The sequence below is a fragment of the Carcharhinus amblyrhynchos genome, chromosome 7 (genome assembly GCF_965287045.1).
Source record: "Carcharhinus amblyrhynchos chromosome 7, sCarAmb.v2.hapA, whole genome shotgun sequence".
In the NCBI taxonomy this organism is placed as follows: domain Eukaryota; kingdom Metazoa; phylum Chordata; class Chondrichthyes; order Carcharhiniformes; family Carcharhinidae; genus Carcharhinus; species Carcharhinus amblyrhynchos.
In genome coordinates, this window is record NC_137330.1 from 69,016,332 (window position 1) to 69,033,337 (window position 17,006).

General features: G+C 44.5%; 1 protein-coding gene across 9 annotated transcripts in view; it reads left to right on the plus strand.

Moving 5' to 3' along the window:
* The window catches only part of fam184ab (family with sequence similarity 184 member Ab), a 214,841-nt gene that overhangs the window by 76,051 nt on the left and 121,784 nt on the right, over positions 1-17,006 (plus strand). For 8 of the 9 annotated variants that reach the window (XM_080192543.1, XM_080192542.1, XM_080192545.1 and 5 more), the window contains 2 exons: positions 4,108-4,305; positions 15,826-15,948. In XM_080192543.1, coding sequence (XP_080048669.1) covers positions 4,108-4,305; positions 15,826-15,948 — 321 coding nt within the window. The remainder of the gene's footprint in view (positions 1-4,107; positions 4,306-15,825; positions 15,949-17,006) is intronic. The other variant, XM_080192548.1, reaches the window with a different exon arrangement.

Below are 17,006 nucleotides of genomic sequence, written 5' to 3' on the forward strand. Positions count from 1 at the left end.
GTTGAATTCAAGGGAATGTTTCACCACACAAAGACAACTAAGGGTTGGTAATGTGATTTTTTTTTTAGGTGCGGTGACAAAATCTTTATGATTGATGCAGGTGACAGTGAATCAACTGAACATAGAATTTGGCAAAAAATTTTGGTTTGGATCTATAGAAATCATTATTCTTGCTATTGGATTTCACATATATCTTTCATTTTTCTCACTGAAAGATTAGTGTAAGGAGATTATTTTTAATTGTCCTTTAACCTTAAAATAATGTCCTAATTCTGTCAATTGATTTTCAGTACCACAGACCCAATCATTGTGGGTCATACCAAAGGGACCCCCTGTAGCAAGGTAACATCTGTTGCAGCTAGATAATGGAGCTGCTTCACATAGCATCCTATGGATCAGCTCAAGAGGTTCCCAAGCCTGGAATGATCAGCATTATCATAAATGAACATGGATCTTTTCAGGCTGTAGTGCATTCCACTGCATGCACATATTTGCTTCCAATTGGAGGAGTTTATTCTTCGTGCCATTGCTCTTCCTGTCTCTGAACTCTCTGTATGACTTTGTTTCCCAGAATTAAAGTAATTTTTTTTTTTCATTACTAGATTACATTACTGTTCTGGAAACTTATCTTCTGATTGGAGGATTTTATGCTTTGTGCCATCGACCTTCCTATTTCTGAACTCTATCTTAATGACAGTGTTTCTCAGAATTAAATAAAGTTTTTTTTTAAAATTACTAGGCTACATTACTGATCTGGAAACCAATCTAATATCTTCTCCAATTTCTCATCTACATGTTGTGCCATGGTTAATTCATCCAAAAAGCATAGCATTACTTTTCACACATATCCTGATAACACCCAGTTGTACCTCACCACCATTTCTCTTAATTCTTCCACTGTTGTAAATTATCAGATTTGAAACCCAGAAATTACTTTCATTTAAATATTTGGAAGACCGAAGTTGTTCTAGACCCCTGGTTCAAATTTCACTTTGCCAGCTATTGACTCTGTCCCTTCCCTGACAACAGTTTGAGACAGAAGCTTGGTGATCCTTGAGAAGTGGTGTAAGGGGGAGGGCCTGGTGAGACTGAAAAGCAACATGAAAGGGAGAGACTTGGGCAATATTTGAAAAGCAGTGTTAGTGGGGAGACTGGGTGAGATAGAAAAGCAGCACGGGAGGGATAAACTTGCCTAAACTGAAAAGCAGCGCAAAAGCGAGAGACTCGGCAAGGCAGAAAAGCCAAGCCAGAGGGAGAGAGACACCGGTGAGATTAAAAATCAGCATGAGGGCGAAACTGGGCAAGATTCAGAAAGAAGCACAAAAGAGCGAGTCCCAATGAGATTAGAAAAGCAACATGAGAAATTGGGCATGATTTCAAAAGCAGTGCAAGCAGAAGAATCACAGCAAGATTTGCAAAGCAGTGCACGTGGGAGAGACCCAACAAGATTTGAAAAGCAGTGTGGGGGGAGTGTCCCAGCGAGATTTAAAAAGCAGCATGAGAGGGAGATACCTGGCAAGACTGAAAAATAGTGTGAGAGGGAGAGATTGGGCGAGATTTGAAAAGCACCACAAGAGGAAGAGAAGCAGCGAAATTTGAAAAGCAATGTGAAAAAGAGAGACCGATTAAGATTTGGGAAGGGACATGAGAGGGAAAGATTGCGTGAAATTCAAAAAGCAGCACACGAAGGAGAGACTGGGAGTGATTTCAAAAGAAGAATGAGGGGGGAGAGATTGGGTGAGATTCGAAAAGTAGCACGAGAGGGTGAGATTTTTAAACAAAAAAAAAGCATGAGAGAAATTGGGGATGATTTCAACAGAGCAGGAGGTCGTACAATGGTGCAGCATGAAAGGGAGGGTCGTAACTGGGTGGAGCATGAGGGAGGCATGCTGAGGTGGAGGACATGCTGGGGGCTGTGAAGGAGGACCCATCGGGAGGGCCATAATGTCAGCAACCTGTATTGGGAAGGGGTTGGCGAAACATGCCAGCAGTGAGGGGAGAAGTGGGGCAATGTTTTTGAGTGGGAGGGGGAGGGCTGGGAGAGGTCTCCCAGTGTACCAGATCAGAGTACCCTCTCAAAACGGCGCTCGACTGCTTTGCGGCCGTGCTCACTGGTTTGTTTAGGCCTGGAATGTGTCTTGAAGGCTGCCTTCTTTGCTTCGCCAAAGATTGGAGGCTGAATGCCCTTGACTGCTGCAGTGTTCCTCAACAGGAAGGGAACACTCCTGCTGGTGATTGTTGATCGGTGTCCGTTTATCCATTGTCGTAGTGCCTGCAGGCACATGGCAACACAGAATCACCGAGCAGAAACTGATAGCCAAGTTCTGCACACGTGAGGACGGCCTCAGATCTTGGGTTCATGTCACACTACTTGTAACCCCCACCATTTGGCCTGGGCTTGCAAAATCCTACTAACTGTCCTGGCTTGAGACACCTCTTCCCACCTCTTTAACCTGTGATTAAACTTCTCTCCACTCGCATTGGCTGTACCTGTAAAGGCTTGATTACCTGTAAAGACTCGCATTCCAACAATTATTTTGCAATTGAGTCTTTGTCTATATATGTCTTATTTGTGAACCCAGCTCTCCACTCGCTGATGAAGGAGCAGCACTCCGAAAGCTCCTGATTCCAAATAAACTTGTTAGACTTCAACCTGGCGTTGTAAGACGACTTATTATTATCTATATACAGAGAGATGGCGGTCATGTGACTGTTTCTGGAGCGTGGTAGAGGTAGGCCATAGGAATTGAAGGCAGAATTCTTAACTGACAATGAAATCAAAGGGTATTGGGAGTCAGCAGGATAGTAATGATGGGGCCACAATCAGATCAACCATTACGCTGTTGAATGGTGGGGCAGCTTGAGGAGCTGAATGGCCTTCTCTGTTCCTAATTTGTATGTTTGTGTATCCAGTTAAATCAATCTGTTTACAACCTGGTTGGCAGTCTGGAATTCTCTGCCCGTTGAAGCGGTGGAGGCTACCTCGCTGAATATATTTAAGTCATGGGTGGATAGGTTTCTGATAGACGGGAATTAAGGGTTATGGGGAGGAAGCAGGAAAGTGGAGCTGATCCACTTCAGATCAGCCATGATCTTATTGAATGGTGGGGCAGGCTCGAAGGGCTAGATGGCCTACTCCTGCTCCTATTTCTTATATCATACCTGACCCCAAAATGAGGTTCCAACCACTTTTACACCAGCACTAAAACTGTGTATTTCCAGGCAGTCTCAATCTTGCCTCAGCCTCAATTCTATGGCTGAAGCATTCTTTTGTGCCTTTCTGACTTCTAGACTTGACTATGCACTCATGGCTAGTTGACCACATTCTTCAACCTCTGTAAACATGAGGTTGTCTAAAACTGTGCTGTCCATTTCTTAAACTTGCACTGAGTCCCTTTTACCTATCACTGCAGTGATCGCTGACCTATATTGGCTCCCTGATGAACAAAATCTTAATTTAAAAATTCTTATCCTTGATTTTAAATCCTTCCATAGCCTTTCCCCTTTTTACCTTAGTTATCTTATCCAGCTCCACAACTCTCCTTGATATCTATGTTTATCTCATTCCCCAGCCTTTTGTGCATCCTCAATTTTAATCACCCCACCACTGATGGCTTCGTCTGTGGCTGCTTAGACCCTTAGCTCTGGAATTCCCTCTCTAATTCTTTTGAACTTTCTATTTCTCTTTCTTCATTTAAGGCATCTTAAAACCAATGCTTCAACCAAACTTTGTTCATCTGTCCAAATATTTCCTTACCCAGCTCAGTGTTACATTTTGTTTTATAATGCCCCTTGAGAGAGTTAATGTTAATGATGCAGTATAAATACAAGTTGGTGTTGCAGTGCTACTTTCTGAATAGTTCTCTGAATTGTTTTCAGTTCTCCACCTCCATTTCTTCACTGTTTTGTGGCCTGTGCATGCCTAAAATTACTCTTCCTATCTTTTAAATGCAGTTAAATAGATCATATTGTAACATCCCCTGATGATTGCCATCCTTGAAATAATGTACTTCAATCTGGTGTCTAACTCCTTCAACTCTCTGCAATATATGCAGAAATATATGACCATCTTTTGTAATTGAATGATCCTTTTTTTTGTAATTGCAGTCCTTAAATGAAGAAAAAGAAATGCAAAGACAATATTATGAAGAGGAGATAAGAAATCTACAGCATAAGCTTGAAGAGGAAACTAGATATCTAAGAAACACTTTCAGGAACAGTATGGAGGAATTGTCTCAAGTACATCAAACTGCATTAGAATCTGTTCAAGGCACACATGAGAGAGAAAAGAAAAAGTTGCAGTTGGTTAGTGGAAAACATTATCACCTACAATAACCTTTGCGCGCTAATCACTGTGCCAGGGAACACCTGACAATGTATAATGAGCTAGGATTAATTGATGTTCTCAAAGTAATGGATGCTGTGGTAAAAATCATCATAACATGATAGAATTTCACATTCACTTTGAGGGTGAAACTTGAATCTTCAGCTAGTGGCCTGAACTTAGAAAAAAGTTACAAAGATATGGCATTAGAGTTGGCAAACGTGGACTGGGAAAATTGGTTAGAAAAGAAGAAAAAGAAATGTAAAGACAATATTATGAAGAGATAAGAAATCTACAGCATAAGTTTGAAGAGAAAACTAGATATTGAAGAAACACTTTCAGGAACAGTAGATAAATGGTGGCAGAGACTTCAGGAAATACTTCATAACTCAGTTGAGTTATGAAGTATTTCCACAAATACCACAAATATGCACCATCTGTGGCTAACTAAGGGAGTTAAGGATGGTATCAAATTGAAAGAAAATGTGTACAGTGCTTTGAAGGTTAGTGGTCGGCTAGATGGGATTGGGAAAATTTTGGAAGATAGCAATGGATGAATTTAAAGAATTGTGAACGCAGGCAGTAGAAGATTTTGAAGTATTTAAAGTAGAAAGGAATGGCTAAATTAAACATTAATTCCTCAGAGGGTGAGACTGGGAATTTAGTAATGGGGAACAAGGAAGTGGCAGAGACTTCGAATAAATGTAATTACTCGGTTAATGGTAGAGCATTGGGGAGAGTTACAGAACAAAGATCTATGGGTACATGTTCATAACTCCTTGAAAGTGGAGTCACAGGTGGGCAGAGTGGTGAAGAAGGCATCCAGCATGCTTGAACATTGAATACAGGAGTTGGGACATCTAGTTGAAGTTGTACAAAACATTGGTAAGGCCACACTTGAAATACTGTGTGCAATTCTGGTCACCCTATTATAGAAAGGATATTATTAAACTAGAAAGAGTGCAGAAAAGATTTACTAGAATGCTACTGGGACTTGAGTTATAAGAAGAGGCTCCTACAGTCCAGAGGGAAAAGTCCCAGTCGATCCAGCTTCTCCTTATAACTCAAACTATCAAGACCTGTCAGCATACTAGTAAATCTTTTTTGCACTCTTTCTAGTTTAATAGTATCCTTTTTATAATAGGGTGACCAGAACAACAAAGAACAACCCAGCACGGGAAACAGGCCCTTCGGCCCAACGAGCCCGCGCCGCCGCATCACCCTACACCTATTCTACCCTGCATGTCTACGAATGGAACCCCTAACTTAGCCAGATTCAGGGGAGAATAGTGTCAATTTGGTAAAACCAGTCAGCCTAAGAGCACATCTTTGGGGTGTTGGAGGAAACCCACGCAACCACAGGGAGAATGCGCAAACTCCCACAGACACAGGCCCAAATCCATGTATCTGCACAGCTAGCAGTGCTAGTCAAAGAGCTGTTGCAGCGCCCATCTACCGGTCCAGGATCAAGCGCACACACCGACACAAAGTACTAGGCCACTCCCGGAACTTCCAAGAGCAGCCCACGCACGACCCACTGTGTGCATGCCCCTCGTTTGACACGAGGTGGACCTCCTCCTGCAGAATAAAAAGACAAAAACGTTAATCTTACAAGCCTGCTTTTCCGGTGTCTCCCGAGGTTCTAACCTTATTTAATAGCCCCTACTGTAACCCTCCATCCTCGTTTCACTCATGTGTCTATCTAACTGAACCTTAAACGAGTCCAACGTTCCTGCCTCCACCACCCTACTCGGTAGCGCGTTCCATACCCCCACAACTCTGCGTAAAGAACCTTCCTCTCACTTCCAAATTATACCTCTCCCCCCTCACCCTTAAATCATGACCTCTCGTGTTTGTACCCAGTCTAGGGAGCAGTCTCTCACTATTAACTCTATCTATTCCCTTCAGTATCTTATATACCTCTATCATGTCCCCCCTCAAACTCCGTCTTTCCAAGGAGAATAGTCCAGTTTCTCCAACCTTTCCTCGTAACCCAGCCCCTCCATGCCAGGCAACATCCTGGTAAACCTCTTCTGCACCCTTTCCAGAGACTCCACGTCCTTCCGGTAGTAAGGTGACCAGAACTGGACGCAGTACTCCAAAATGCGGTCTAACCAACGTTCTATACAACTGAAGCATTAGACAGCAGCTTTTATACTCTATACCCCTTCCTATAAAGGCTAACATTCCATAAGCCTTCCTAACAACCTTCTCCACTTGTGACGCAACCTTCATGGATTTGTGGACCTGCACTCCCAGGTCCCTCTGTATGTCTGTACTCCTAATCTGTCTACCTTTTATCACATAGCTCCTCTCTGCATTATTCCTTCCAAAATGCATCACCTCGCATTTATCAGGATTAAATTCTATCTGCCCAATGCACCAACCTATCTATATCCTGTTGTATCACCTCACAATCCAGTTCAGTACCCGCCAACCCTGCCATCTTGGTGTCATCCGCAAACTTGCTGATCACACCACCTACGCTCTCTTCCAAGTCATTTATGTATACTACAAAGAGGAGAGGTCCCAGTACTGAGCCCTGCGGCACACCACTGGTCACTGGCCTCCAGCCCGACAAGGTCCCCTCCACAACTACCCTCTGTCTCCTATTACCTAGCCAGTTCTCAATCCACCTAGCTACCTGGCCTCATATCCCATGCGCCTTAACCTTTTCTACCAGCCTACCATGAGGGACTTTGTCAAACGCCTTACTGAAATCCATATAGATGACATCAACGGCTCTCCCATCGTCAACCGTTTTTGTCACCTCCTCAAAGAATTCCACCAGATTCGTAAGGCAAGACCTCCCTCTAACAAAGCCATGTTGCGTATCCCCAATCAGATCGCAACGCTCCAAATGCTCATACGTCCTACCCCTAAGTATTTTTTCCATTAATTTCCCTACCACCGATGTCAAACTCACCGGCCTATAATTTCCAGGGTTATCCCTACTATCTTTTTTGAACAGCGGTACCACATTTGCTACCCTCCAGTCTTCTGGGACCTCACCTGTGTCCAAAGAAGAGACAAAGATTTGCACCAGGGGCCCAGCAATTTCATCTTTCACCTCCCTAAGCAGCCTGGGATAAATACTATCAGGCCCCGGAGCTTTATCCGTCCTTACGCTACCTAAAAGCCCTAGCACTTCCTCCCTCGTAATAGATATTTCCTGCAACTGATCCTCAGCTCCCTTCAAGAGACCGCACGATTTCGAACCCCTCTCCTTCGTGAATACCGACGCAAAGTATTCATTCAGGAGCTCCCCCATTCCCTCCGACTCAATACATAACTCTCCACTCTTGTCCCTAAGAGGACCAATTTTCCCTCTAACTACTCTCTTGCTTCTAATATAGGAATAAAATGCCTTTGGATTTTCCTTAATCCTACCAGCCAAAGCCACTTCATGCCCTCTCTTCGCCCTTCTAATTCCCCTTTTTAGCTCCCTCCTACTCTCTCTATATTCCTCCAGCGCACTGTCCGTACCCAGTCGTTTCGACCTAACATACGCCTCCCTCTTCTTCCTGACCAAGTCTTCAATACCCCCTGTAATCCACGGCTCTCTAATCCTACCTTTCCCATCCTTCCGCTTAACCGGAACATACCTCCCCTGCAACCATTTCATTTTGCCCTTAAAAGCCTTCCACTTGCCAACCGTGGACTTGCCAGCTAACAGTCCCTCCCAATCAGTGTCCTGCAGCACCCTCCTAATCCTGCTATAGCTCGCCTTTCCCCAGTTCAGCACACTCCCGTTCGGCCGGCACTCGTCCCTTTCCATTTTTATCCTAAAGTAGACGGACTTGTGGTCACTGTTAGCCACATGTTCGCCTACCTCTACCTCACCCACCTGCCCCGGCTCATTACCCAACACTAAATCCAGTATAGCCCCTCCCCTAGTTGGGCTAGTTACATACAGCTCTAGCGACCCTTCCAAAACACATTTCACAAACTCCTCTCCCTCCGTACCCCCAGCTCTAGGCCCCCTCCAATTCACTCCAGGAAGATTAAAGTCACCCACTACAACCACTCTATTCTTCCTGCACCTGTCCAAAAAGCTCCTGCAAATGCCTTCCTCCACTGACCTCGGGCTGTTGGGTGGCCTATAGTACACCCCTAGCAATGTAATCTCTCCCTTTTTATTCCTCAACTCCACCCACAGTGACTCAATCCCTGTCTCTTCCATATCGTCCTCCCTCTGCACTACTGTGATGTTTTCCTTTACTAACAGTGCCACCCCTCCACCTCTCTTCAACCCTCCTCTGTCACACCTAAAACACTTGTACCCAGGAACATTCAGCTGCCAGTCCTGCCCTTCCCGTAACTACGTCTCCGTTACAGCCACCACATCTAACTGCCTCACAAACATCAAGGCCCTAAGCTCATCCATTTTTCCTGCCACACTCCTAGCATTGAAACAGACACAGTTCAACCCATGAGTGTCCCTCGGAACCTCCTTCTCCCTGATAATTTTCTTTTCGCCCGACTCTCTCCCAGCCACCTCCCCACCCCCCTTCCTTATTAGTTTAAACCATTCCTGAACACCCTAGCTAACCTCCCCGCTAAGACACTAGTTCCCCTCCTGTTCAAATTCTCCTCACCCCTCCTGTACAGTTGCCCTTCTCTCCTAAACACCTCCCAGTGATCCACAAAAGTAAAGCCCTCTACCCTACACCAATCCCTCAACCATGCATTCAACTGCATGATCTCGTCATTCTTTGCCCTGCTGGTACTGGGCAGCAACCCAGAGAGTGCCACCCTGGAGGTCCTGCTCTTTAGTTTGGACCCCAACTCCCTAAATTGCCTACGAACCTCTACCCTACTCCTCCTTCCTATGTCCCCCTCCCCTATGTGTACTGTGACCTCTGCCTGGGTCCCCTCCCCTTTTAAAATTCCCTCTACCCTTTCTGTTACATCCTTTACCCCTGCTCCAGGGAGGCAGACCACCATCCTGGAGTCACGCCTCTGTCCACAGAACCTCCTATCAATACCTCGGACCCTCCCATCCCCTACCACTATCACCTTGCCAGCCCTAAACTGTGCACAGTATTCTAACTGTGGTCTTATCATGTCTTGTACAACTTCAACAAGGTGTCCCAACTCCTGTATTCATTGTTCTGACCAATGAAACCAAGCATGCTGATGCTTTCTTCACCACTCTGTCCACCTGTGACTCCACTTTCAAGGAGCTAAGAACATGTACCCCTAGATCTCTTTGTTCTGTAACTGTCCCCAATGCCCTACCATTAACTGAGTAAATCCTACCCTGGTTTAATCTACCAAAATGCGTCACTTCGCATTTATTTAAACTCCAAGTGCCATTTGTCAGCCCACTGGCTCAATTGATCAAGATCCCATTGCAATCCAAGATAACCTTCTTCACTGGCCACTATGCCACCAATCTTGGTGTCATCGGCAAACCTACTAACCATGCCTCCTATATTCTCATCCAAATCATTAATATAAATGACAAATAACAATGGACCCAGCACTGATTCCTGAGATACATCGCTGGTCACAGGCCTCCAGTTTTTAACAGAACCCTCTACAAACCACCCTCTGGCTTCTGTCATCAAGCTACAGCAAGTACATAGATAGGCAGATGAAATATTGGCCTTAAATGCAAGGGGAATGAGCATAAAAGAATGAAAATCTTGTAACAACAATGTAGGGCATTGTTGAGGCCAGATCAGACATTCTGCGTATTCTTTCGGCCTCCGTATTTAAAGAGGGATATACTTACATGGTAGGTCATTCAGGAAAGGTTCACTAAGTTGATTCTGAGATGAATGGGTTGTCGAATGAGAAAAGACTGAGTAGGTTGAACCTATTAGAGTATAAAAGCTCGAGAGGTGATCTCATTGAAATATGATATCCTGAAGGGACTTGACAGAGTAAATGATGAGAAGATACTTCCACTCGTGGGGAAATCTGTAACCAGGGGGCAGTTTCAAAATAAGTGATGTCGCTTTGAAATGAGGAGACATTACTTCCCTGAGGGTTGTTAATTTTTGGACCAGGGAGCAATAAAGGCTGGGTCATTAAGTATATTCGGGGGGGGGGGGGGGGGGGGGCGGCAGCGGGTGGAGTTTGCCAGATTTTTGATCAACATGGAGTCAGAGGTTATAAGAACATAAGAAATAGGAGCAGGAGTAGGCCATCTAGCCCTTCGAGCCTGCCCCGCCATTCAATAAGATCATGGCTGATCTGTCGTGGCTCAGTTCCACTTTCCCGCCCTCTCCCCATAACCCTTAATCCCCTCTCTTATCAAGAACCCATCAACCCGCTTCTCAAAAATATTTAGCGAGGCAGCCTCCACCACTTCAACGGGCAGAGAATTCCAGAGATTCACCACCCTTTTGAGTGAAGAAGTTCCTCCTCAACTCCGTTCTAAACCGCCTCCCCTTTATCTTGAGGCTGTGCCCCCTAGTCCTACTGTCTTTTTTGAGCGGGAAGAGTCTCTCCACCTCTATCCTATCCATCCCATTCATCATCTTATACGTCTCAATGAGATCTCCCCTCATTCTTCTAAACTCTAACGAGTACAAGCCCAGTTTATTCAGCCTCTCCTCATAGCTCAACCCCCTCAACTCCGGTATCAGCCCAGTAAACCTCCTCTGCACTCCCTCCAAGGCCAAAATATCCTTGCGCAGGTGCGGCGCCCAAAACTGCACACAGTACTCCAGCTGCGGCCTCACCAATGCCCTATACAGCTGCAGCAAGACCTCCCTACTTTTATATTCAATCCCCCTCGCTATGAAGGCCAGCATCCCATTCGCCTTCCTGACCACCTGCTGCACCTGCAAGCTGGGTTTTTGCGACTCATGCACAAGGACCCCGAGGTCCCTCTGAACCGTCGCCTGCTGCAGTTTTTCGCCCCCTAAGTAATAGTCCTTCCTACCATTCTTCCTACCAAAGTGGACCACCTCACACTTGCCAACATTAAATTCCATTTGCCATTTCCTGGCCCATTCGCCCAGCCTATCTAGATCCTTCTGCAGACTCTCCACACCCTCCGCACAATTTGCCGTTCCCCCAATCTTGGTGTCATCAGCAAATTTCGACACCCTACACTCGGTTCCCTCCTCCAGATCATCTATATAAATGGTAAATAGCTGAGGCCCCAGCACCGACCCCTGGGGCACCCCACTAGTCACCAACCGCCAATCCGAATAGCACCCGTTGACCCCCACTCTCTGCCTCCTATTTGACAACCGATCCTCTATCCACGCTAACACCCTACCCCCAACTCCATGTCCCCTGACCTTCTGCAATAACCTCTTGTGAGGTACCTTGTCAAACGCCTTCTGAAAATCCAGAAAGACCACATCCACCGGCTCTCCTCTATCCACCGCCCTAGACACATCCTCATAGAACTCCAGTAAATTTGTCAGACACGACTTCCCTTTAATGAAACCGTGTTGCGTCTGCCCTATCAAGCAATTCCCTTCAAGATGCCTCGCAATTTCCTCCTTAATGACGGATTCTAACATTTTCCCTACCACAGACGTTAAACTAACCGGCCTATAATTCCCCGCCTTTTGCCTGGCACCCTTCTTAAACAACGGCGTAACATTAGCCGTTTTCCAATCTTCCGGCACTTCCCCGGAATCCAGCGACGTCTGGAAAATAACCACCAAGGCCTCCACTATAACCTCCGCCATTTCTTTCAGAACCCTCGGATGCATTCCATCCGGTCCTGGGGACTTGTCCACAATCAGCCCCTCCAGTCTGTCGAGCACCACCTCTCTAGTAACAGTAATGTCATTAAGACCTTCCAGTCCTACCACCTTTCCATCACTAACACCCGGCAAATTATTCACGTCCTCCTCTGTGAAGACAGAAACAAAAAAGTTATTCAAGACCTTAGCCATATCCCCATCCCCTACCACTAGGTCCCCTTTCTCATCCTCTAAAGGACCAACGTTCACCCTAGCCAGCCTCTTCCTTTTTATATATTTATAAAAACTCTTGCTATCCTTTTTTATATTAAGTGCTAGCCCAGCTTCATAGCTTCTCCTACCCTCCTTTATCAACTTCTTTGTCAATCTTTGTTGACATTTAAACCTTTCCCAATCCTCTTCTCGCCCACTGCTCTTAGCTACTCTAAATTCCTCCGCTTTTAATTTAACACTTTCCTTCACCTCCTTCGTTATCCACGGCTTATTATCTCTCCTCCTACGGTCCTTTTCGACCATCGGAATAAATTTCTGCTGAGCACCAAGAAAGATCTCCTTAAAGATCCTCCACTGCTCCTCAGCAGACCTACCTTCCAACGCGCTCCCCCAGTCCACATTCGCCAATTCTTCTCTCATCCTACCATACTCCCCTCTATTCAAACAAAGGACGCGTGTCCGGGAACCCACTTTCTCCTCCTCCATCTGCAACAGAAACTCCACCATACAATGATCACTCTCTCCAAGAGGATCCTTCACCGCAAGGTCCCTAATTCTACCCGCCTCATTACATAGCACCAGATCCAAGATAGCTCGCTCCCTCATCGGCTCCAACACACACTGTTCAAGGAAATTATCCCGGCAGCATTCCAAGAACTCCTCCTCGAGCCCACCTCGTCCAACATGGGTCGACCAATCAATATGCAGATTGAAATCCCCCATAACTACTGCCGTCCCATTCCTGCACGCCGCACTTATTTGCGCGTTAACAGCCTGCCCCACCTGCAGATCATTATCATTATGGGGTTTGGCAGGAAAATTGAGCTAAGACTGCACTCAGCTCAGCCATGACTTACTGAATGGTGGAACAGAACTCAGGATCACATGATCTACTTGTGCTCCTGTTTCTTATGTCCTGTTACCAAAAGGATGTTATTTTTATTGTGTTAGATCTGTTGATCAGCATCATTGCCTTGCACATCATTGTAGACTGCGGGGATTATTGCGTTCTTACCTTTTGCTTGGTCTAAACTGGGACTTTCATTAAAAAAAATCACAGCTGAGTGACTGTTTCTCACCCAGTGTGGGCTTCTGATGCCCATTTGACCCGGACTGTGGGATCCTGAAGCCCACAGGGAAAATTCTCCCCTTGGTGTTTAATTTTCCAGCTGTTCACCCGCACTCCACTTTGATTATGACAGAGGTTAATGTGGGGCTGAGGCTATTTGGCTCTGTGGGTCCCTGAGTTGCACCCAGTAAAGGCATGCCCTATTCATAATTTCGAACATGACTGTTCATGTGGAAGCTTCCAGATCTACATCTTTTTCTAAATGGATACTGACAAGGTGGCAAAGCTGGTTGCTGAGGGTCATCTGAATTTTTCAAACACAACATAAACAACTTAATTGAATCACTCTGGATGAGGGCTTTCACTCTGAATGATATACCCAGACAGAATTCATCCATTGAATTCACACCTGTCATTCTTCATGGCATATCGAAGTCATAGAATCCTACAGTGCACTCTCCAAACTTAAAATCCAACAGCTGTCAGTTATCATGGGTGAGATTTTCTGGCTGCGCTCGCCCCAAAACTGGAAAATCCCACCTGACCTTTGCAAATCCTTTTATCCTTAAAAAAAGGATACCTGGGCAGTCACCACTGTATAGTACCAGCTGCAGGCCAATGCAGTAAAACCGAAGCTCTTTTTAAACTTGATAGCTGCCGCAACCTTTAGTTTATCAACCTATCAACTTTATTCTAAATCCAAGGCCACCTATAGTGACATTTGACCTTCTGGTAGTAAGCCACAAATCCCTAACTTCGTGAGCTGGTGAGCAATCATCCATTTGAAGGAATCATAAGAACATAAGAAATAGGAGCAGGAGTAGGCCATCCAGCCCTTCGAGCCTGCCCCGCCATTCAGTAAGATCATGGCTGATCTGTCGCTGCTCAGTTCCACTTTCCCGCCCCCTCCCCATAACCCCTAATCCCCTCTCTTATCAAAAACCCATCAACCCACGTCTTAAAAATATTTAGCGAGGCAGCCTCCACCACTTCAACGGGCAGAGAATTCCAGAGATTCACCACCCTTTGAGTGAAGAAGTTCCTCCTCAACTCCGTTCTAAACCGCCCCCCCTTTATCTTGAGGCTGTGCCCCCTAGTCCTACTGTCTTTTTTGAGCGGGAAGAGTCTCTCCACCTCTATCCTATCCATCCCATTCATCATCTTATACATCTCAATGAGATCTCCCCTCATTCTTCTAAACTCCAACGAGTACAAGCCTAGTTTATTCAGCCTCTCCTCATAGCTCAACCCCCTCAACTCTGGTATCAGCCTAGTAAAGCTCCTCTGCACTCCCTCCAAGGCCAAAATATCCTTGTGCAGGTGCGGCGCCCAAAACTGCACACAGTACTCCAGCTGCGGCCTCACCAATGCCCTATACAGCTGCAGCAAGACCTCCCTACTTTTATATTCAATCCCCCTCGCTATGAAGGCCAGCATCCCATTCGCCTTCCTGACCACCTGCTGCACCTGCAAGCTGGGTTTTTGCGACTCATGCACAAGGATCCCGAGGTCCCTCTGCACCGTCGCCTGCTGCAGTTTTTTGCCACGTAAGTAATAGTCCTTCCTACCATTCTTCCTACCAAAGTGGACCACCTCACACTTGCCAACATTAAATTCCATTTGCCATTTCCTGGCCCATTCGCCCAGCCTATCTAGATCCTTCTGCAGACTCTCCACACCCTCCGCACAATTTGCCGTTCCCCCAATCTTAGTGTCATCAGCAATATTTCTGATATTCAGCTCAAACTACAAATCAAGAGTGGAATAAACTAATTTCTTTAATGGGCTCATAATGGCTGTGACTTTCCAAGACAGAACAAACAAGTGAACTGTTACTCTTCTGTTTACAACTTGTAAAATTGTGTACGAGTGATGAGAGAGTGACATAGCGTTTAGATTTTTGGGATGAATGCATGAATAACTAATCCTCATTATTTAAACTCCCGAAAGCTTGCTGCTGTTATTAAAATTGACTGCACACTCATGGGGGCTAAAAGGCACACCGTTTTTCCATAAACACAGTGATTACTGACAGGAAGGGAGATGTTAGGTTTCAGTTCTCTCTGGACCCTGTCCGTAACACAAGCATAAGCTCTCTATATTGGCTAAAATATAGGGTGCAAACTCATGAAATGGAGGATGACGATAAACACATGATGTAAAGCAAAGCTTTTTTTTGTTTAATATATGTTAAGTAATATGAAACCGATTCAGAAAAAGGTAACAAAGTGCGATTTGAAAAAGAATGGCAGAAATAATGTTAATATCAGAAGATTGAAATATTTTAATTGTCTTATGAATGTATTTTAATCCTGTAGTTAAATAGTAAGGAAATTTTCCTAGTATTATAATGTTGATGTTTGTTGTGCAGAGTATGCACGTGAAAGCTTGGGTGTGTCATCTGAATTAGTGGAAATGAACACCGAAAATAACAGTTTTGAAATCCAACATTAGAAGGATGTATACACGAATGAAATAATAGCAATGTCTGTATTCATTTGCTTAAGGCCTCAATTTCTGTAACTATACTCCTCATTTAGGAAATGGACCAAAATCTTGAGAAGGATCGGTTGCGAATAGAAGAGGAGAAAAATCAATTCAAACGGCAAATGGAAAACCTTCGAGAAGAGTTGACTGCCAAGCTAAATACAGCCAATCAAGAGGCAAGAATAAGATTGGTCACATTGCTGACCTTAAATATCATTAAGTAATTTGAAAGTTATTCTCAGAGAACACAAAACTTGTGTCAGATCACTGAGAATGTTTGGAAAATTGCCCTGATCAGTGCCATTTAACTAAATGCCTCACAGTAAAAATACTACATCTTTACTAATAAATTGGCTTTCTCCAGCTTATTCTGCATGGAGTCTTTTCAGTGACCTTGATATGTTGTCATTCCTGAAACAAGTAGTACTTCCATATTCCCTGACCTTGCTTTGATCCTTACTATTAAGTGAATCTCACTTTAACATTTTAACCAATTGATTCCATATGTTGAATTGCAACTATTATTCAACAAGATGCAAGCAAATAAATATATAAGTACATTCAATATCAGAATGAAGTTTCTTGTAACCAGTACAGTTCCCTCGGACTAATCAGATCATCTTCAGCTTACGAATTTTCTGTTCTGCATTTTGCTTCAAAACCCTGTTTTCTGCTTCACATTGACATTTGGAGTCATGTGAAACAACTATTAACTTTTCCCCAGACATTCCTACTATGCTAATCCTGTTGACTTACAGATCTTTCAAGGATACCTTCATATCATTTCTTTTATCTGAGGTTCTTCTGCTGGAGTGACAACTGCACCTGTACTTAATGATCTAAAAAGGCCCCAAATATTGAATTCTCCATCCTCTGTCACTGGACTGTCCCATCTGTGCCATTAAGGCTGCTGGAAATAACTGTTTCCAAGGATATTTTTTAAAATATCAGACATCTGATCTGAAAAAATTTCACTTCCTGAGAATCTAACTCCAGTTAAAACTGTGTCTGACATTTTAGCACAATCCAACAATTTGAATGAGAGTACTGAATGTGGAATTTACAAATTGGATTTCTGCAATCTTTTATATGGTCTATTAAATCCTCACTTGTATGACCATCTGTCTTTTTGAAATCTCAGTAAGCAGTCTCACAACATCAGGTTAAAGTCCAACAGTTTTATTTGGCAGCATAAGCTTTCGGAATCTCGCTCCTTCATCAGGTGAAATCTGTC